At 37.7% G+C, this 22,419-nt stretch overlaps 1 protein-coding gene across 6 annotated transcripts in view; it reads left to right on the top strand.

The window, feature by feature from the left end:
- atp8a1 (ATPase phospholipid transporting 8A1) overlaps positions 1–22,419 on the top strand; it is a 330,133-nt gene that overhangs the window by 274,949 nt on the left and 32,765 nt on the right. For all 6 annotated transcript variants that reach the window (XM_069190605.1, XM_015345307.2, XM_015345310.2 and 3 more), the window contains 3 exons: positions 3,407–3,517; positions 18,585–18,659; positions 20,306–20,428. In XM_069190605.1, the coding sequence (XP_069046706.1) occupies positions 3,407–3,517; positions 18,585–18,659; positions 20,306–20,428 (309 nt within the window). The remainder of the gene's footprint in view (positions 1–3,406; positions 3,518–18,584; positions 18,660–20,305; positions 20,429–22,419) is intronic.

Here is a 22,419-nt window from a genome sequence, read left to right as displayed (position 1 = left end):
TGTGCAGCTACTCATTTAAAAAAAATAGCCTGTTCTAGACAGTGCCTGGGTGCCTTAAACTTCTTGTTGACCAACTTCACCAAACTCAAAGAGATATTAAGGTATTAAAGCTTAATATAAAGATGTTGGGTCAATTGCAACGAACTGAAAGTAGAGTACTAACAGGAGTTCAACCCGTGTTTAGTACACAGATGTGGTTTAAACTTTTGCTCCCCCTTAAGACCAATTGCAATGAACTTTGCCGCTGTGCTTGGTCCACAGCACTATACTAAACCTGTTCTCAATTGCAACGTACACAGAGTAACAGCTGCTGCCCTCTACAGGTGACTAAAGTAGCAATTAACTTAAACCACCTCTTCATATGGTTTAAGCTACTTAGTACCTACTTGGCGTAACGCTAGATCACATTAGAAGGCTCCCGAATGTAGTGGAAATAATATCATCACTATGTACTGAATTTATGCATCTGTCGCTTTGAAAATAATTGCAATATTTAACTCAAATTGCTTTACACTCATACCACATTTATTAATCTAAATTTATTAGTCTAAATTATTACTAGCTGTGAGTTTTAAGATATCCTAGGGAGTGAAGAAAATAGTTATATAAATGGAGTTTGAGCCATTAATGTGTTCTTTAAAATCTGGGAGTCAACTGAATAGATTTGTTAAATATTTGATTGTGGTTATCAGAGGAAAGCAGGGATAATGAGTAAATGGATGGCACAGAGAGTAATATCTGTAGGCAAATGCAAGCATACGTTAAAGAAAAAAATCATCAACTTAAAAGTGATTATTTATGATAGTTATTCGGAACACTGTCCCTTCATGAAACATCGACTGTCTCATAGGACACATTTCAGATATAACATCCCAACAGAAAGGACATTCTCTGCAGCCACAAGACGAGACTGACTCTGACAGCAAAGGTCCCTCTGGCCTGGACACTCATTTAAGCCGGTGTAGTGGAGTGGAGAGTGCTGATGTGGAGGAGAGTGGTGCAGAAGATCCCATTAACTGACAGAGGAGGAGAGAGAGTAAGCAAAAGGCACACCATGCTAAAGAAATGTACAGTATTACCTTAAAAAATAAAAATGCCAAGAAGGTCAGAGGAACAATAAATGTTTCTTTAAGTAATTTTATATGTTTCTAGTTTTATATATTTCTAGTTCTATTAAAAATAAAACTGTTAACTTTACTGGTCATTAGTTGATGTCTTTTGTAACAATTAAACAATAGCGATGTGTTCACTTGTTCTTCCAGAGTTAAAAGTTAAAAACTAGCATTAATTTGTCAGGAAATTTAGTTTAAATATAAACAAGAAACAGACAATGTAATAATTGTATATTAACGTGGCCTATGTATTAACCCACTAATCAAATTAAAATGTTCTGATGCACAGTCCCCTGCAGTTTGGGCTAATTAGTACAACAACAACAACACTGAGCCCTGGGAACCGGATTAAGCACAAGTTCAACTGAACTCCAACGTTGTTCCGCACGTTTTTTTCGCTACAATTGAACTCAGAGCTGGAGATGATCTTCAGAAAGTACCATACTAACTAAACCGCAACTTAGTACACAGCTGCATACTAACTCTGAAAGTTTGCTGCAATTATTATAATAATTATAATAATAATTGTTTACACTTCTATAGTGCTTTTCTGGGCCCTCCACTCAAAGCGCTTTACAGGTAATGGGGACTCCCCTCCACCACCACCACCAATGTGCAGCATCCACCTGGATGATGTGATGGCAGCCATAGTGCGCCAGAATGCTCACCACACATCAGCTATCAGTGGGGAGGAAAGCAGACTAATGAAGCCAATTGACCCATTAAGACTCTGAATGTTCTTATACACTTCTGTTGATCTGCACATTTATGCAACATTCTGAGTTGTTTTGAAAGTTCCTTGGTCTTCGTGGTTGAATCTTCACGACCTGAGTAAGAAACCTTACAAAGACAGGTGTTTTTATTCTGAAACCATGAGAATGACCATTATTGCACTTAGACAGAGGTCACTCAACTAAATTTGTGACTCATTAAGATTATTTTCTGCATCTAGATTAATTTAGGTTTTTACAGGAATGGATTTGGGTACTTTTGCAATTTGACTTTTCCATTTTTCTGTCATATTAAGTATCTATTTTTTTTCTTTGTACATTAATTGCTTCTTCAAAGTGTTGTGAATGCAAGTTCTAAAGTAACAAAATATATAAAATGAGCAAACGGATAACTTTTTCAAGGCACCATATTTTATTTATAGCACTGAAGAACCGTCTTATGTTTCACTGAAAAGAAAAATAATTACATTAACCTAAATGCTAAATTACTTACAAAACACACTTAAAAAATCTCAGGATTGTTCTAAAACCTCATGGTTCCCGTTGTTCCTTTCAGTGTTCTACAGATGTTCTTCAGCCCTTCACTTGTTAATAAACTTGTTTTATCAGCTTAAAGGTCAGATAGCATTAGACAGGTATAGCGGCGAGGCTTATTAATAAGACAGAATTAAGTGTTGCTGTGCTTTCCCAAATGAGGCCTCATCTCTCTCTTCATCTCTGTGGTACAGCCACAGAGAAACTATTCATGCAGGCTGATTTAAGGTTCCTTTGATAAGGACAGCTCCCAAAGGGTGATGCACTTAGCTAAGCCTGGCTATCATGATCAATGGTCATCCATTGGCGCCTATCTATCTAGGGAGTGCCAGATGGACATCTGGACTGCATTCCTAAGTGTCAGGAGTAAGTGACTCATATCTCACCTTGATCAACCAATCAGGGACTGGTAGGGCCGAGTAACCCACGTGGGACTCTGATGCCCATTAAACTTTCAGCCAATGAACAAACTGAAGTTCCTCCAGGTAAAAACAGGCAACACAGAGAGCCTGTGGTGGAATTCTGTGGACAATTCTAAAGGGAATTCAAAGGAGAATACCAGGGCAGAACGGCCTAGGAGCAGAAGGCTCCCAAGGGCGGGACATTCTCGCAGCGCGCCTCCTGACCATCCTGAGACTCAGCCCGGACAACCACGGAACAGCCAGTGTGTCCGAGTGCCAGAATTTTCCTTTGTTCTAAGAGTCTAGAGCGGAGGTTGCCAGAGAGTAACCAGAGGATTCACCCGAGGTTAGCATCAGCAGCAAGCCTCGTGAACAGGTTTGAACTGTGGACAGCTGAATCACTATTCAGAACTAGTTCTTCATCAGGAACGAACCGGTCCTCTTCCTGACCTGCTGGGATCCACAGTCATCTTTTCTCCTGTGCACAAACTTTGCTACAATTAATAATTGTCCCAGTAAATGCCCAAACCCTACAGAACTGGTGCCTTCAGAGAGCACACTACACAGGTATTGTACTTCATTCAGTATTGAGTTATATCCTGTAATATTTTTCTTCTGTCTTTTTCAGTTCAAGTATTTGAAGAACCTCCTGCTTGTTCATGGTGCATGGAACTATAATAGAGTGGCCAAATGCATTCTCTACTGTTTTTACAAAAATATTGTCTTGTACATAATTGAGGTAAGGCAATTCACTGACTCTAATTTTTTTGTTTATATGGTATGCTCTGTTGTCTATATTGCTGAAAGGGAAAATAGTATTGAAGGCTTTTCAGAAAATCATATCTTCAACCTTACGAGCCTCATTAATGAAAGTGTGATAGTAAGATAAAATGAAACAATTTTTGTGGTACAATAATAATAAGAAAATATGGAAACCAAAAAAACATTTACACATAACAGAACAATGCTAGTTTTGTTTTTTTTGTTTTGTATTTTAATGGATCTTAATTTGGAAATAGATGTGCTGATTAATTACATAAATGGTCTTGTATAGAGTACAAATATTTATACTGAATGTGACAGCATTATTCATTATTAGGTGTGCTTAGAAAAGAGAAGATTGCATTCTGATATTAATTGGGGTTCATCATGATCTTGTAATTTTCATCACGATAATACATCTTTTAGATTTTTGAAGCAATACACATCATCCAAGTTATAACTCTTTTTGTTTTCATTCCATTGGAGATATGAATAAATCTGGAGGGTACTGTACTTCAGAAATTCAGAGTTACAAGAGGTATATGAATGTAATTTCTAACAATCCAGTCATGTATCACTTGACTTGTGCCACTTGTGTACGAAATATGACCTTCCTAATCTTTCGTATGTTTTTCTACTTGACTTCTGAACTACCAAAATTCCTTTCTGTCCAGATTCATTCATTTCATAATTTAGATACTGCCTTTATAATCTTCTGATGTTTACTTTCTTCAGCAGCTGTACTGCAAAGTAGAAAGTAGGAGATTATTAATGCCTGATTGCTTTGGTTTAACCACCAGTGATATTTTGTCATGTGCATCAGTCTTTGCAGGTGAGATTAAGAGCTGCTTTTTGAGCTCTTGAAAGACAAGATAAATTTGGGGAGGAAGATCATAGTCTCAGTTTTGTCTGTATGATTGCAGAAAGAAGTCATCCATATGGCAGTTCAGATCCTTAATACAGTGAAGGATATATATAAGTACGGTATATACTATATACGTAAGGATAATATGAAAAGAGTTAGGTTGATGGACTTGATTTTTGTATTCTCTTAAGAAGCTGCTGGACTTTATATTGATTTCTAAAACAGTAGTTAGTTTACATTTGACAATCAATTGAAGCATCTGTGATTTCTGGCACATAACATGCACATCGCTTACTGTATATGAGGTTCATTTATAAAAAACAAAACATGCTTCACTTAATTAAAATTGTATGCTTCTGCATTTCCTTCTGTATTCTCTACTGTTTAATACTGTAACTACCCAAAGAGAAAGCCTTTTTTTGTTTTCTTTCGTGTCTTCATTCTTTTCTTGATAGCTTTAGGTTCAAGTTCAAGTTTATTGTCATTACACTCATATACATGGTATATGGTATAACGAAATGCTATTTAGCTAGCTCTAGGACATAAGTAGTACAAAGAGAAAAAAAACACAACAACAACAACAATACAATTGTGTAGCAAAAGAAAGAGAGATAACAGGCAATGTGCAAAAAACAACAACAGGCAATGTGCAAAACACCAAAAAAAGTAACAGGTTATGTGCAAAAATATGCATCAACAGAATAAAATATAGGGAAAGATTTTCAATGTGTGTTTGGGTTTTTGGTAAGAACGAAAGAAAGGAAGAAGGCACTGTGAGGTTCAGATCATAGGTTAGAGGTGAGGTGAGAGAGGCTGGGAATTTAACAGTTTGATAGTGTGGGGGTAAAAACTGTCTCTGAGTCTGGCAGTCCGGGCCCGAATGCTCCGGTACCGTTTTCCAGATGGTAGCAGATCATGTGTAAGTCTGTAGCTGGGGTGTGTGGGGCCTTTGATTATGCTTAGAGCTTTCCTCAAGCACCGTCTGTCATAAATGTCCTGGATAGATGGGAGGGTAACCCCAGTGATGGACTAGGCAGTTTTCACCACCCGCTGTAGGACTTTGCAGTCAGCAGCACTGCAGTTGCCATACCACACTGTGATGCAGCCTGTCAGTGTGCTTTCTGTAGTGCATCTGTAAAAGGTAGTGAGGATCTGGGGACATATCTTGGCTTTCTTCAACCATCTTAGGAAGTACAGGCGCTGTTGCGCTTTCTTGATCAGACAGGTGGTGTTGAGAGACCATGTGAGGTCCTCAGTGATATGGACACCAAGGAATTTAAAGTTACTGACCCTTTCCACTTCAGTCCCATTGATGTGGATAGGGGCATGTCCGGTTTGCAGTTTCCTGAAATCAACGATCAGCTCCTTGGTTTTGCTGACGTTGAGGGTGAGGTTGTTGTCATCACACCATGTTGTAAGGAGATTGACCTCCTCCCTGTAGGCCCTCTCATCATTGTCTGTGATCAGACCTACAACTGTGGTGTCATCAGCAAACTTGATGATGGAGTTGGTGTTGTGTTTGGCCTTACAGTCGTGGGTATAGAGGGAGTAGAGCAATGAACTAAGCACACACCCCTGGGGGACCCCAGTGTTCAGAGTTAGTGTGCCAGAGGTGTGGTTTCCAAGCCTGACAGCCTGAGGTCTGCCTGTCAGAAAGTCCCGAATCCAGTTGCAGAAGGTGGTGTTGAGACCCAGTGCACTGAGTTTCTTGACTAGTTTCTCTGGGATGATAGTGTTAAAAGCTGAGCTGAAGTCGATGAATAGTAGTCTTGTGTATGTGTTCTTTTTGTCCAGATGGGATAGGGCCATGTGTGTGGCAATGAAGATTGCGTCATCTGTGGATCTGTTGGGCCAGTAAGCAAACTGGTACGGGTCCACTGTGTTTGGGATAGTGTCCTTAATGTGCTTCATGACCAGCCTCTCGAAACACTTCATGATGACAGGTGTTAGTGCCACTGGTCGGTAGTCATTAAGACATGTGACTGTGGTTTTCTTTGGTATTGGGATGATGGTGGTTGTCTTGAAGCAGGTGGGGACTACATGTTGAAAATGTCTGTGAATACACCCGCCAGTTGATTGGCGCAGGCTCTGAGGACGCGACTGGGTATGCCGTCGGGTCCTGCAGCCTTGCGTGTGTTCACTTTTAGCAGAGATCTCCTCACCTCATCTGCAGACAGTGAGAGCAGCTGGTCAGCTGCGGAGGGTGCAGTTCTGATGACTGGTTTTGTGTTGTTGGCTTCAAACCGAGCATAGAAGGTGTTGAGCTCTTTAGGCAGGGAGGCATCATGGACAGGTGCACAGATGTTCTTCCTCTTGTAGTCTTTGAGGGCCTGTATACCTTGCCACATGCTCCTTGGTTCATTAGTTGTGAAGTGTTCCTCTAATTCCTGTTTGAGCGTGTTTTTTGCATGTTTAATACCATTGTTAAGATTGATCCTGGCTGACCTTAGTTCTGATTTATTGCCCGATTTGAATGCTGCATCCCTTGCTTTGATTAGGGTGTGAACCTCACTGTTCATCCATGGTTTCTGGTTAGGAAAGGTTCTTATTTCTTTTGTGAGAGTGACATCGTCAACGTATTTCCTGATGTAGCTAGTGACTGACGATGCATATTCCCGTATGTCGGTGTATGATCCCTGTGTGGCTGCCTCTTTAAACACATTCCAGTTAGTGCATTCAAAACAGTCCTGCAGGACCGATTCAGCTCCTTCAGGCCACACTTTCACTGTCCGGAGCGCTGGTTTCACGCGCCTGTGCAGCTGTCTGTATGCCGGGGGAGAAACAGAGTGATGTGGTCTGAGTTTCCACAGTGGGGGAGGGGTACTGCCTTGTAAGCATTCTGAATCTTGGTGTAAACATGGTCCAGAGTGTTTTCTCCTCTTGCTGGGAAGGAGACATGCTGATGGTATTTTGGGAGAACGGATTTGAGATTTGTTTGATTGAAGTCACCCACGATGATAAAGGTTGCTTTGGGATGTGCAGATTCCTGTTTGTTTATTGCAGTGTGCAGTACCTCTAGCGCTTCTTTGCCATTAGCGTCAGGGGGGATGTAGACGGCGGTGATAATAACAGTTGTAAATTCCCTCGGCAGATAGAAGGGGCGGCACTTGATCATTAAAAATTCCAGAGCAGGTGAGCAGTGTTTCGTGATGGTAGATACATTGTTGCACCACACGTTGTTAATAAAAATGCACACTCCCCCACCCCTGGTTTTACCGGATTCTGTAGTTCTGTCCACGCGGAAGGCAGAAAATCCGTCTAGGTGTATTGCCAAGTCCGTAATACTGTCCGTTAGCCATGTTTCAGTAAAATAATAAATAATAAAAGCGCAGCATTCTTTAATTTTTCGTTGTGTTGAGAGTCTCAGTCTGAGATCATCGAATTTGTTCTCGAGGGATCGGACATTGGCGAGTAAAATGGTTGGTAAAGGATGTTTGTTCTGTTCGGTCTTTAGTCTTGTTTGGAGCCCAGCTCGCTTACCGCGTTTCCGTTTTCGTTCACATCGTTTGCGACACTTCCTGGCTTGGTTACCTTGTTCAGGGGATATCGTGGTTTCCAGGTCTTGCCGGAGAAGTCCGTGCGAGCTGATGCAGTCCAGATCTTCCAGACTAAGTGATAGTCCTGCGGATCTTGTTCCGATGTCTAAAAGTGTTTGTGGATCATAAGTTATGTAAGTGAACATTGTGGAGAGAGAAACTGAGGACTAAGAACAGTAACAAAGAAAGAACAAAGAAAAAAAACAATATTAAAGATCCGTTTAAGAGAGCTCGCTGGGCTGCTGCCTGAGTGGGCGCCGCCATCTCATCAGGTGTAGCCAATACTAGGCAAGTATGTGTATACTTGGCTTATACAACAGTGGGTTCTGTTTTTCTTGTGGGCTACAGTGATCTGTAAGGTGATGGTGTTCCAAAGACAGTGGAATACAAAGATATATCAATCCTTTGTTCTATTGATCCTTTGATACTTTTTTAAATCAATTTCCCTGTAGAAGCAGAAAGGAGACATTAGGCATTTTTCCTTTGCTTGTAATGTATCTAGTACCCATATTGCAGGCCATGACATTCACGACATTTGCAGTCTCTGGGGAATATTAAAAGTAGCAACTTTTTTACTAATAGGATTGCTTTAATAGGTATTTCTGGTTGCAATTCAGTCAGCACAATGCAGAAGGTAATTTTTCATTAGACACTTTATCCTGGTAAGTCATAGTTAATATTATATTTCATAAGCAATTCCAAAACAGGAAGAACAACCTAAAATTGAAGGCATTGAAAAGAATAACTACAGTTGCATTTGAATTTGATAAAATTACTAAAATTAAATAGGTCATAGGTATGCTGTTTATCTTTTGGAGTATTTCCGCAATAAAGGGATCTCAATAAATGTCACTTCTAGTCTGTTTATAAATTATACAGTGCCTTGCAAAAGTATTCAGTCTCTTTCCATTTTCTTCATTAAAAAAATTCAAATAAATACTTTTAATCAAAACTCAAATTCTGAAACCAATTTGTTAGTTAAAAATATGTTGTATAGATTTTTCATATTTTTATGAGTACAAAGTTTACAAACAAAAATTAAAAATAAAGTATGTTGATTGCATAAGCATTCTCACCCTTTACAGTACTATGGTAAATCTAAATTAGTTGAGGAACACAAAATTAAAAGTCCTACAATTATTTTAATTGTTTGGGTGCAATAACAGTTGTTCATATGATTTCAGAATAAATATATCTGTGTCTGTAAGGTCCCTCGGTGAGGTAGTAATTTTTAAGCAAAGATTCAATTGCAAATTTTCACGTTTTTAGTTTTTAAACATATTTAAGTTTTTGATTTTTCTTTGCAGACAGCATTGTGTTGTAGTGTTTAGTATTGCTGCTTCACAGCACTGGGACACTGGGACCTAATTGCTCAATTCTGGACCTGGGGAGATCTGTGTGGAATTTGTATGTTCTCCCCAAGTTTGCTTGTGTTTCCACTGGGAGTTCCAGTTTCCTCCCACAAAACTTCATTTCCAGTTAAAAAATATAACAGTAGGCTAATTGGCTTCTGTGTTTCACAGGAGCCGGTCCTGACTCCTGTGTAGTGCGTATTTAGGACCCTATGCAGACGGTATAATCCGGAGAAGGACAATAGGAAAAAACACAGAGAGGAATGGATGGGAGGACAGACAGGGGGTGGTGCCGATGGTGATCGAGCGCAGGCAAACAAGTCCAGTGGGAGTCCAAAAGGGAAAAACAGAGCACAGTCCAAAGTCCAGGTAGCCAGGAGATCAATCCAAGACAAACAGTTAAAAACAGGAACTGGGTCATAACCGGAACAGGGAAGATAGAAACACGATGATGAGGCCAGGCGCTCCAAGCCCTGGACCCAGATAGCCAGTACGCCGTGATGAAGCCTATGCTGTTGGGTCTCTCCTGGTCCTGCTGGTAGGCGGGCTTCTGGGCATCCATCTTCCAATGCTGAGCGCAGAGCTCGGAGGCATGTAACTTATATAGTGACGGGTTAAACAGGAGACAGGTGCATGTAATAATGAAACTCATAATAAAAAGTTGGAGCGCCCTCTAAAGGGGGGATGACGACCGTGACACTGTGTAAGTCTGTATGTCTGTGTTTGTTTCTGTGTGTGCCCTTAGATGGACTGTCATCCTGAGTGTACCCTGCCTTGTGTCTATTTCTTGCAGTTACACTGAATTGGAAGAAAATGGATGGATAGATGGATTTTTCTTTGCAGTTCTTACTGACATTGAACTTGTTTCACCCATAGGAGTGTTCAATTTGAGCATTGAAATTTTGATTAAAAATCTTAACTTTACAAAATGTGTATACATAAAAATGGGACATCATCAGAAGAGTGTGAAAACAAACCCTATAAGAGCATGTACAGTATACAGTATACAGACAAACCCTTAAGATCATGTCTTGACATTATTTAAAGTGTATGAAGAGGCTGTAATGACATCAAACTGACCTGTAAATATTAATTAACCCATTGAACACACTTACCACAGTAATAAACTGTTTTTTACCTAAACATTCGTAATACTTTTTAGTCCCCTAATGCTGTACATATAGAAACACTTAAAAAAAGCTTGACTAGTCTTGTAAAATAGTCTTGTGTCTTGTCCAGTTTACTAGTTTAAGATGCAGACCTAGGAAACCTGCAAGCTCACCCAGCACATTGTTGTGATTGACAAGTGGCATTTATGAGCTAATTACACAAGGGCTTTAATAATCACAAGAAAAAGGAAAAGAAAGGCTAAAATAGCCAACTGGTGCTGGTGAGGGCATTGCAAAGGCTTGGTGATCATTGTAGTATTTTCCTTCTCTGTTTTTGATTGAAGCATTTGATGGCATTTGCATTTTATACAAGATAAAGGGACAAAGGTCTGCCTATAACAAGGACAAATGTCAATCTTTGGTTTCCTGCTTTGGCTCAGTTGCTGATCAGGCGTGGGAGCAGAGAAATGATTAATTTTTCATAAGCTGATAAATATGCAGAGCTATGGTAAGAGGCGAGCACTTTTCTCATGTAACCCCACCTTTGCCTGCATAAAAAATGGAGCCACTTAATTTGGATATATTCCTTCATTCTTCATCTTTTCACATGGTGCAGAGGGGTTAACATCTACAACTCCCAAATGATAAAGATACTGAACAGTTACATGGTGCCTTCAAATCTCATTTTTCCTTCTGTTGAAACATACTAAAACTACTAAATCAAGTATCTTTCCTGCAAAATGATACAGAGAAATCCTATATGCTACTTCCAAATTTAGTATTTATTTGTTGGCACTGTTTTAATTTCATGAACATAAAAAGTCAGACAAATGAGAGAGCAGAAAACAAAGAATGTTCTCCTTTACTAAATATACAAAATGACAAAAAAACAGCTGAGGTATGAGAAATTCTGTTACACCAATTCCACTTTTCTCCTGCAATGCAGACATTTGTTTTTCAAACATTTTCATGCATTTGCTCACAGGATAAAAGGAGGCTGGTTTGCAAAGGATAGGCTGCTTGACTGGGGCCTGGCAGGGTATGTATTGTCAGTGAAGAATTTGTAACGATTCACGCCTTCATAATGAGGTTAAATGAAGCATTGAGGCTTGCAAAGCCACGGCAACACAGAGCTTGAATTGAGTTTTCCATCCTGTCATGTTGCTTCTTACAACAAGGAAAAGCATCAGATAAGGGCAACTTAATGTCATTAGGGTTTTTTATTTTTAATTGATAAACTAATTTAGCATTCTTTATATTTAAAATGGTTATGTACTGTGGTTAAGCTGCATTTTAAAAGGTTTTTTAATTTTATAATGTCTTTTGGTGCTGCTTGATGATATAGTACGTAAAGATGGAAAATGTTTTGTACTGTAGCTTCATACAGTACATTCGCTACTTCAAGTTTAAATATTTTAACAACAGATTATGTTCTCTCATTTGATGGCTAGGGTATTCGATCTTAAGTAGACTCATAGAGTATACATGTTTCAGTCCACTGAAACTTTCTTCTAATCTTCAACTAGCATAGCTGCCACGACCAGCAATGAGAAACATGACACCAGAAAACGCTCTAATCAGTCCCCAGCACTGGCTAATTCCACAAAGCACTGCCGCACGTGTTAATCAGTCGGTCTCAGCTGTCCTTCACTAAACTCATCCTAGTCTCCAATCCTTATAAACCCTAATTTAGTATCAGTCAGCACTCGGTATTGGTTTCTCCTTTGGAGCTCCTACCTTGCCTGTTATTCTCATTGCCTTCCTAATTCTGAACCCTTGGCTTCTTGGATTTTGTGCCTGCATATTGACTACATCTTTGCCTAGCAATTAGAATTTCACGCCTAACGTTCTGAGATCTCCGCACAGGGTCCTGAAATACCTTTTGGCAGCTCGCCATAATAGGTCTAACCTCGCCGCCATGATGAATTAGAAAGGTGCATTAGAAAGATATACTACATAACACGTGTTTTAAATACTTTTCTCCAAAGCAGCACTTTGTGTTAAGGATCTGACTCTTGTGAAGCACCAATCTTGACCTTGTCTAAAAACTTAGGGTGCACTTTCATTATACTGAATAATACTTGGTACTGAACACATTTAAATTATATTCAGGATAAGGATGCAAAGGAAAGATGGCTAAATGATATTTAGATGTTTTAATCCTTCCAAAGATAAACATAAATGTATGTCCTATGTCTTTTAATGTCTTTTACTCCTTTCACTCACTAGACAGTGTCCACCAAATGTAGACAGCCCCATTCAGCCAGCAGCAGTTGACTAAGGATTCTGTGAAGTATGGGTTGAAGCTTGCAAACATTTAGACATTTTATGCTGCTTAACAATGTTTTGTATATACAATATATACAGTGCTGTGAAAAAGTATTTGCCCCCTTACTAATTTCCTCTATTATTGCACATTTTTTACACTCAATGTCTTCAGGTCTTCAACCAAAATCTAATATTAGATAAAGGAAACCTGAGTGAACAAACACATTTTCTTTTTACTTATTTCATTTACTTAATGAACACAATTTATCGAACACCAACTGGCTGTCACGATTATAGTCCCCCCTCCTTAAGGGTGCTCCAGCCCTTTCACTTAAGACTTTATTCTGTGCACCTGATTCCTATTCCCAGCCCACCTTAAAAGCCAGGCGCTGATGCTCATCCAGGCTCTGCATCTAGTTTCCGTACCGTGTGAGTCCGGGACCTGGAAGCGCCTGGTCCCGTTAAGGTTTTAATCTCTGTTCCTGTTCCTGTTCCCTGTCCGCTGGTTCCGACCCGGCCTCTGATTTTAATTCCGTGTTTTGATGGATCTCCTGGTTTTGGACTTACCCTTGTGTTTTGGATACTCTCTAAGGACTACTCTTTTGGATTGTTCGCCTCGGCCACACCTCCCCCGTGCACCAGCGCACCTTGGACACGACCCCCTGTCTTCAGCCCCGTATTCCTGCATGACGTTTCCCTAGTGTTTCCTCACTTCTTTGGATTGCGTCGTCCGCATAGGGTCCGGAAAGAACTGTTCGTTACACTGGCACTGTGTGAAAAAGTAATTGCCCTCATAGTTAAATCAACCCAATTAAAGGGATAATTTAGAGTCAGCTAACTGAATACATCCAGCCGTGCTCAATATAAACCTCACTTATTTTGACCTTTACCATCAGTGTCCAGTTGCCAGCACAAAGGTTCTACAAGCACATTATGCCACGATCAAAGTAAATTCCTGAAGAGATCAGAAAAAAAGTTGTTGATATATATCAGTGTTGAAAGGGTTACAAAGCCATTTCTAAGGCTCTGGGATTCCACCGAACCACAGTGAGAGCCATAATCTCCAAATGGAGCAGTAGTGAATCTTCCTAGGAGCGGTCAGCCTGCCAACATTTCTCCAAAGGCGCAGCGTAAAATCAATCAAGAAGTCAAAAGGACCCTAAAAAATATACAAAGAACTGCAGGCTTCTCTAACCTCAGCTAAGGTCAGTGTTCATGACTCCACAATCAGAAAGAGACGGGGCAAAAATGGGCTTTGTGGGAGAGTAGCAAGGCGGAAACCACTGCCAACCAAGAAGAACATACTAACATTCTTGTTTCTTATTTACCAAGAAGCACCTGGATGATCCCCAAGCCTTTTGAGAGAATGTTCTATGGACAGATGAGTCAAAAGTGGACTTTATGGATGACATGGGCCCCATTATGTCTAGCGGAAAGAAAACACAGCATTCCACATTCAGAACATCAGACCAACAGTCAAACATGGTGGTAGTAGTGTGATGGTGTGGGGATACGTTGCTGCATGGACAACTTGGCAGAATTGAAGGAACAATGAATTCTGCTCTATCAGAAAATTCTTAAGGAGAATGTCCGGTCATCCGTCCGTGAGCTGAAGCTGAAGCGTAGTTGGGTCGTGCAGCAAGACAATGATCCAAAACACAAAGCAAGTCCACATCAGAATGGCTGAAAAGAAGCAAAGTGAAAGTTTTGGAGTGGCCTAGTCACAGTCCAGACTTAAACCCAATAGAGATGCTGTGGCAGGACCTGAAATGAGCAGTTCATGGTTGAAGACCTACCAATGTTTCTGAATTAAAGCAGTTTAGTTTTGTGAGGAAGAGAGGACAAAAATGCCTCCACAGCGATGTGAAATAATTATAGGAAGCATTTGGTTGCAGTTATTGCAGCTAAAGGTGGTGCAACCAGTAATTAAGGGGCCAATTACTTTTTCATACAGGGGATATGGGTGTTGAATAACTTTATTAATTACATGAAATAATAATTAAAAAGTGTTATATGTTCAATGAGGTTCTTTATCTAATACTAGATTTTGTCAAAAGATCTGAAAGCAGCCAGTGTGACTAATATGCAATAATAGAGGAAATCCAGAAGGGGGCAAATACTTTTTCACTGCACTGTATACAGTATGAAGGTCAGAAGATCTAAGCTGTGCTTTTAAAAGAAAAATCTAAAGGGCAATATATTTTATTTGTCATTTTAAAATTAGGAAATACATTTTTTGAAGGTAGGAATCATGTTTTTTTATCAATCTGACTACTCATGTTCAGCATATTTTCTCTTGATTTTTTCTTTAACACTACTATAATATTATAAACTACTAAAATATTTTGTTAGGTATACTGTATTTCAAACCATTTTTAAAACAAACTATAAGCATTTAATGAATAATAACAATCCAATTGTTGTACGCCTAAAATTGAAATATGTCTGACTTTTTCATGTACACAAATTTAATCAATTATGATACCACTTTCAACATTCCTCTTATGTTTAAGGAGATGAAGTTTTACTATGTACATTTCCAAACATTTATATTTCTTATTTTTATATACAAGTAGTGAACACATAAATGTGTACAATACTGTATCTCCATTAAAATGTTTTTTACAAATATACAATGTCTACATTTGACTTATTATATTTAAAAAATATGATTAAATTATTTAAATAACAAAAATCTGATTTGATTGCTGCTTTTTGGTTTTAATAGTTTTAATATAAACGTTTTGGATATCACGTGATTATTTGACTATACCTGTAACTGTATTTATATATATACAGTAGGTCTATCTTCATTTAAAAGTATTCAGACCCTTTGTTGCTTTAGCTTGCAGTCATGACACTTTGAAGGAACAATTAAAATCTGTTAAATATAAACTTGCTTCAGAAATTCAAAGCAAAAACCAGTAAGATATGAACAGGTAATTATTATGAAAGAAAAATAAAAAAGTCACAGTTGCTCAACTATTCATTTTCTTTGGCAAACCCAAATAAATTTGTGAAAAAATTGACTTTAATAAGCCATACAATTTCTACTGAGTTCAGAATAAAAACACCTCTCTGTTTTTACCTCTTGAGGTCATTTGAAAGAGCTACAGAGTTCAATAGCATAGATGGTAGAAAATGTTCAAGAGTTAACAATATTAAGGTCACTCCACAAAGCTGGCCTGTATGCTGAACCATACATGGCAAACCATCTCAGATACCACATATAGTTTAAAACAAAACATTTAAGTGATACTACTAACATATGCAAAAGGTTATGTAAATGTAAAATTGGTGTTACACTGAGTGCAAAACCAACACAGCGCCATCACCCAGTCAACACAATCCCTATAGTTAAGCATGGTGGGAGCAGTAACATGCCATGGGGATGCTTCTTATCAGGACTGAAAAATATGTTAGGATTGAAAAAAAATGGACAGAACAAAGTACAGGAAAATACTGGAGCATATCCTGTTCTGTCAGCTAAAGACTTAAAACTGTGACAAAACCATTTAGCAGAACAATGATCCAAAGCACAAGGAAAAAGCTACAGTGAAGTGGCTTATGAATAAGACCCTAGAGTGGCTCAGTCAAGGTCCTTAATTGAAATCTGTTAAGAATCTGTAGAATGACTTGAACACTGCTGTCCATAAGCAATCCCCCAACAATCTGAGAGAGCTAGAACAAATCTGCCAAGAAGGATTGGCATAAATTGCACTTAGTCAGTACGCAAAGCTGATAGACCCAAAATGACTTGAAACTTGCTACATAAAGACTTGCTTGCCTTCGTAACATGCCTTTTTACTTACATGCTTACCCTTACAATGCATTCAGGTTTTGAATAAGATTGAATTTAAAAAATGTGTGTGTATCATTTTATAATTATACATAATGGGACACCATAGGAAAGGTCTGAGTACTTTTGTAAAGCTCTGTATGCATCAATACTCATTCTTCATACCTTAATAATGTTTTCTAATTGCTGTAAATTTTAAATAATTAAATTGAAAATATTATAAAAGGGTATAATCTTTTGTCATTTAATGTCTACTTTTTTGCCTGTAAAGCTAAAAAGAGTTTTTAATTGTGTGGAAGTTTGCAACGAAATTCAAACCATACTTGATAAAACATTTTACTGGTGAGTAAGGCCATGTCCCAAATGTCACACTAAACCCTTCTCCAAGTCTGCACTTTTGTGATGAGGAGCAAGTGCTTAAATAAGGTAAACTTTGCAAAACCTCAAAGCTCTGTAATATTAAATACTTTGTCCTTCCACATACAAAATACGCCACAAGTAAACAAATATTTATCAGTCAAAATGGGGTGATGAAATAGAAGCTTTATGTCAATACTTTCTACCTAGAATACATACAATATCAATCTAAAGTAGCCCAATGAAATTGTTTTTACATACAATATCAATTTTACTAACACATAAATAATTTATTATCCTTGGCAACTTCTCTTCACATTGATAAGTTAGAAAATGAAACCTCACCACTCTGCAAGGAATTTGGGGGTTATTCCCTTCAGCAAAGTCTGGTCTGATGCAGAGTTCAGAGAAGGGCCAAAAAAGCACATTGTGAGTACTCTTTATAAACACAAATTTAGAAATGGGAAAAACTAAGCCCTTGCAGATCAGAGCAGGGACCAGGGTTCCCACAGTCATGGAAATCCTGGAAAACTTATGGAAAACTTTTGAAAAATGATAAAATATCCATTAAGTTTTGGAAAAGTCATGGATTTGTTTTTAATTGAACCAAAATTATAATGGCTCTATGATGTAATTTCGTTCGTAAGTTAGCAAACTTTTTAAAAGAGGCTGCGGCGTTGCCGTTGCTAACATTACACATTAGAATGTTGCGTCAGACCCTCTCATAGGGATTTTACAGTAAGCTGTAAGCTAGTCTAGTGCCCATGTTAAAATGTTTTCAGTGACTTCTGGTTAGCAGATGAAAAATACATCTGTGGATCCAAAAAGATGAAGACCCAGGATGTGCAAGATGTAAATTATAAGGGAAAACTTAGGATGTACCTTTTTCAACTCATCTGCAGCTACAAACACAGATATCAGATATCAGTGTTTAGCAATTATGTACTTTCTGCTAAAGTTTTGAGGGCGCTGAAAGTAATTGGTTCATATTATTTGTACAAATCATGTGCCAACACTGGGCAGCTGTTTATAACAATGTTCCATGACAGCGAAATCGTAGCTAAATGTTCTTGTGGCTAAACAAAATTTGCATATTTCACCACTTTCGGAATTGCTCCCTATTTTAAATTGCTGCTTGAGAAGTGTCACTTCATACTTTGATGAGTTAATGGGGTATGCAACTGCTTGGGACAATATGGAGAAGATGCACAACATGCTCACAGAGGGTGGACTAAAAACTCTTGTCCAGTTATCCATGGATGGACCCAACGTGAAAAAAACCCAATTGCAAAAGTTGGGTTAGAAGAAAAATGTGCAAGACAATGGCCCAAGGAATTAATTAAAGACCACTGCTCTAAATCTCACAAATTGCTGTAAAAGTTGTAAGGCCAACGTATTCATGAAAGTGCAGACATATAGTCAAGGAAATATGGAACTGGGACATACTGGAACACGGCCTTAGGTGAGGTTTGATTAAGGGCCCATTTCCAAAATTTAAAGAATTAGATATGCAATAGTTAAAAAAATAAAAATAGAAAAATAGTATTAATGTTTTTTTGAGTAATTATTACCCATCCATAAATTTAGGATAATACAAATAATCATGCAGATGAAAAATTGGTACAAGCTAGACACATAGGTAAGCTCTTTAGAATTGTCACCATTGTTTTCATATTGTTTGAGAACTAAGCTCTGTGTTTCTTCCTTACCTTCCTAAGGGTTTTTTTTCTAAATTGTTATTTTCTTTTTTCATTTTAGATCTGGTTTGCCTTTGTAAATGGTTTCTCAGGCCAAATTCTTTTTGAGAGGTGGTGTATTGGACTATACAATGTGGTAAGTTTAAATACTGCTTTAGAGTAATACAAATACTATAGGAAGAAAAACTCTAAAGGAAAAAGGAGCTAAATTTGAGCATTGTATTGTCTTCCTCTTATGAAAATTTGACATGGGAATTTGGCCCATGTCAATTACTTATCTCAGTCATAATCTATTTGTTTTGAGAGGGAAAACAGACTGTAAATTACTAAATGTCTTATTTATTCAACCTTGATAGAGATACTGCCACTAAGACCAAACATGAGCCAGATTGTAGAACTGATATAAAAGTTAGATTAAGTAAAATATGGTAAGGCTAGAAATGTATGCATTTTCATCTGCAAACAACTTTCCATTGGAATATTGTGATGTGAATAGTAGAGCATTGAAATAATTTTAGCTGGCTTATGCTTTTATAGGACTAATGTGTTGGTTATTTGACATAAAAGCATTAAAATGGCTTAATGTGTAGCTTACGTTAAGCCTGCTGGCACCTGTGAAATATTTACTTGAATAGCATGTTGCTGTCCATTTACTGAAGCTGGCTTAATGTTTAGCATGGTGCTGTTTAACAGGACTGTATTTGTTACAAATTATTAAGTTACTTCTGTTAATATTCATTTATATTATAATAAGAAACTGTATTTTAAAAGTAGTTAGACAAAAATTACAAAGATAGAGATAGAGATAATAATAGAGTTAGTACAATTAAAAACAAGAGTTTCCAATTAAATAAAAGCCATTCTGAAAAAGCAGATTTTGAGTCTGGATTTGAAAGCACTCAGGGTAGGTGTCTGGTATCCATGGGGATAGAATTCTAGAGCTCTGGGGCATAGCACGAGCAGGCCCTGTCAATCAGAACAGAAATATCCCTACCTGAAATGGCCACTATTGACTTGTACAGTATGTAAACACGGTAATAATAATAAGAATTATAATAATTGCTTACACTTATATAGCGCTTTTCTGGACACACCACTCAAAGCGCTTTACAGGTAATGGGGACTCCCCTCCACCACCACCAATGTGCAGCATCCACCTGGATGGTATTCATTATTCTTTGATTTGGTTAAGGCTGAATAGTAAGAAACTTGGAATATTGCCTTTAGAGTTTCCTTTTCTTTCCTCATTGATAGTGGTTACCAGTTGTATACTGTTAATACAGCTACAACCAAAAATACCAGCTAGAGGACAGAAATGCCTAATTTGGCACTGCACACACAACACGGTATACGTGGTTTTAACAAAGAAAAATTAAATTCAACATAAGTGAGCTCACTCATAAATAGTGAATAAAAATTGAACTAACATGAAACATTATAATAACCTTAAGATTATTTTCCACTTCCAATAAAGCTGTTTACTTAATGATACTCTAAGGGGCTTTACATTGTTGTTCTTTTCAATAGACATGTTGATCAGAACATGACTATTTGTCTTTGTTGTTTATAAGTAGCACAATAACAATTAATTTACTGCCAATAGATGGAAATAATTTGTAAATATCAGTTTCATTTAACTGACCTCTTTTCTGAATTTTCTTTTTGTTTAGAATCTTTTTTTTCACCCTTTTTTCTCCTGTGGCCATGCATATGTTTCTGTCTTGATGCTGGTGAGGAATTGTATATGCAGTGATGTATAGTTATATATATTATTCTTTTCAGATTTTTACTGCTCTCCCTCCCCTAACTCTTGGAATATTTGAGAGGTCTTGCCGTAAAGAAAATATGCTCAAGTACCCCGAATTGTACAAGACGTCTCAGAATGCAATGGGCTTCAATACTAAGGTGATTTCTGTGTATTCTTGCTCTTATTATTATTACCTTTGGTGGAGATCCAAAGATAATACGCAATCATTGTACGTTCAGCAGAACAATTTCACTGGAATGCAAACCTCAGACCTTGAGATATTATATTTGTTTTGGTGACTACATATGGATGCTGAAACAGTATTGTATGAACTGCTGCATTCCCCTAATATGTTTTTAGTGCATTTACGTTTAAAAATCATTCTCAATGCTACTTAAGACTGTAATATTGTGTGAAAAAAGTGTTTTTTTACCCATGCTTAATTTACAGATTACTATAGTAATCAAAGCATATTTAACATGTTCCTTTATTCATCTTAATAGTATCTATATCCAAAGCTTAAAAGTTAATTAAGAAGGAGTATGCATAATGATGAAATTTTTGATGGACACATGGGATTCTTATGTCCAAATGAAAATTTCAGAGCTGTGATCAAGCAGGCAGAATTTCTCTTGATGAGAGGTTGTTAGCTTTTCCCTGCTATTAATAAAGCTGTCTGCTGTTGCCAAGAATGATTTGTTCCTGTAGTTTAGTGGTCTTCAAGACTCATGTTCTCCCAGTGTCATGTGGAAATGGATTACTGACCCCTGTGGAGAAGGGGGTCAGAGAACAATAAGAACTACCATAAAGTTTGTAGGGGGTGGGGCACAACACCATTATTCATTAATGTGCAGCTGTGAAAAATGTTGATTTTGTTTTAACAAGAAATTGAGCCTGTTTACTTTATAAGGCTGGCTTAGATCCCTGACATTCCAATCTTTGAACCACCAAAGCTAAGGGCAGTGCTTTTTCTAGGCCACTTCTGAGTAGTTGTGCAGATCCTACTATAATTTTCTCAATATTCAATTACTGCAACAAATTCTCTGTAGTTTGAATGTAGACATATAATGTGAAATAATGCTACAAAAGTAATAATGTTAGTGTCTCTTAAACACAATTTTATTTTAAAAATTCTCAGCGTTTTTGAGCATTTATTTGGTTTATTAGCATTTTTATACGGTCCAGCTTTGAAAGGACTGCCTTTCAAGAATTCAAATTTCAGAAATCTTTCCTTCACTCTTCTAATGATATTTTGTTTGTTTCTGTGTCGTGTTGCAGCTTTAGGAGGGTTTAACATCCTGTAATGTGATTTCATGTGGATTAGGCTGACTAGGTTAAAGTTCTAATTGTACCTAAATTCATCACACAAGATCCCAGGGAAGACGCAATATTAGGGTGTAGTCTGTGTTCTCAGCATGGAAGGGTATTGTGAGAATAGCTGCCCTGCTGCTGCCGATGTCACCCGGGATTGTTATGGTTAGAGAACAAAGGTGATGAGGTCATGCCAAGGAGTCTATGTATAAAAAGCGTGACAGAAAGTGAATGGAATAAGAAATGTTTGAGATGGTCCTTTCTCATTGCCCCCCCCCCACAACGCCCACCTGTGGTTTCTGTCAGATGAAGTGAAGAAGATCACCAAAGGAGAAAGGTTAGCTAGTTATCCAAGCCATTCTGAACTTAATAGCACTGCATCCTCAGGGCCACCAAAAAAACATTTTACTGAAATAACACACAGGAAACAGTCTTTTAAGATATTTAGTACAAAAACAAATACACAGGATAAAATGAAGCAATAACAGTGCTATACATATTTCTACATATTTAAGATATAATTAAAATTAAAGTTAACATAAATTAAGTTGAAGGTAATTTGTATGTTTTTTTTAAAGAGATTACAGTGTGTATTACATACAAATCTTACTTCACAGATAGCTGTTTTAAAAGAGATTTAAAATCTTAATCTCAAACACATAGTGTTGGAGATTTAATATGAATATAAAATCAGTTATTTTAATAAATTAAAATTAAACTTTGAATGGTTTCTTAAAGACCTACCATGTAAGTTGTGTATGTTATTTCTTGTATTGCTTTTTGCTACACGTTGTATATGAGTGGAGCTTTACTGTATAAGAATTTTAATGTGCTGTTG

This window comes from Lepisosteus oculatus, chromosome 1 (genome assembly GCF_040954835.1).
Source record: "Lepisosteus oculatus isolate fLepOcu1 chromosome 1, fLepOcu1.hap2, whole genome shotgun sequence".
NCBI classification, from domain to species: domain Eukaryota; kingdom Metazoa; phylum Chordata; class Actinopteri; order Semionotiformes; family Lepisosteidae; genus Lepisosteus; species Lepisosteus oculatus.
Note: the sequence above shows the minus strand (reverse complement) of the source record. Positions and strands in the feature narration are given on the sequence as shown.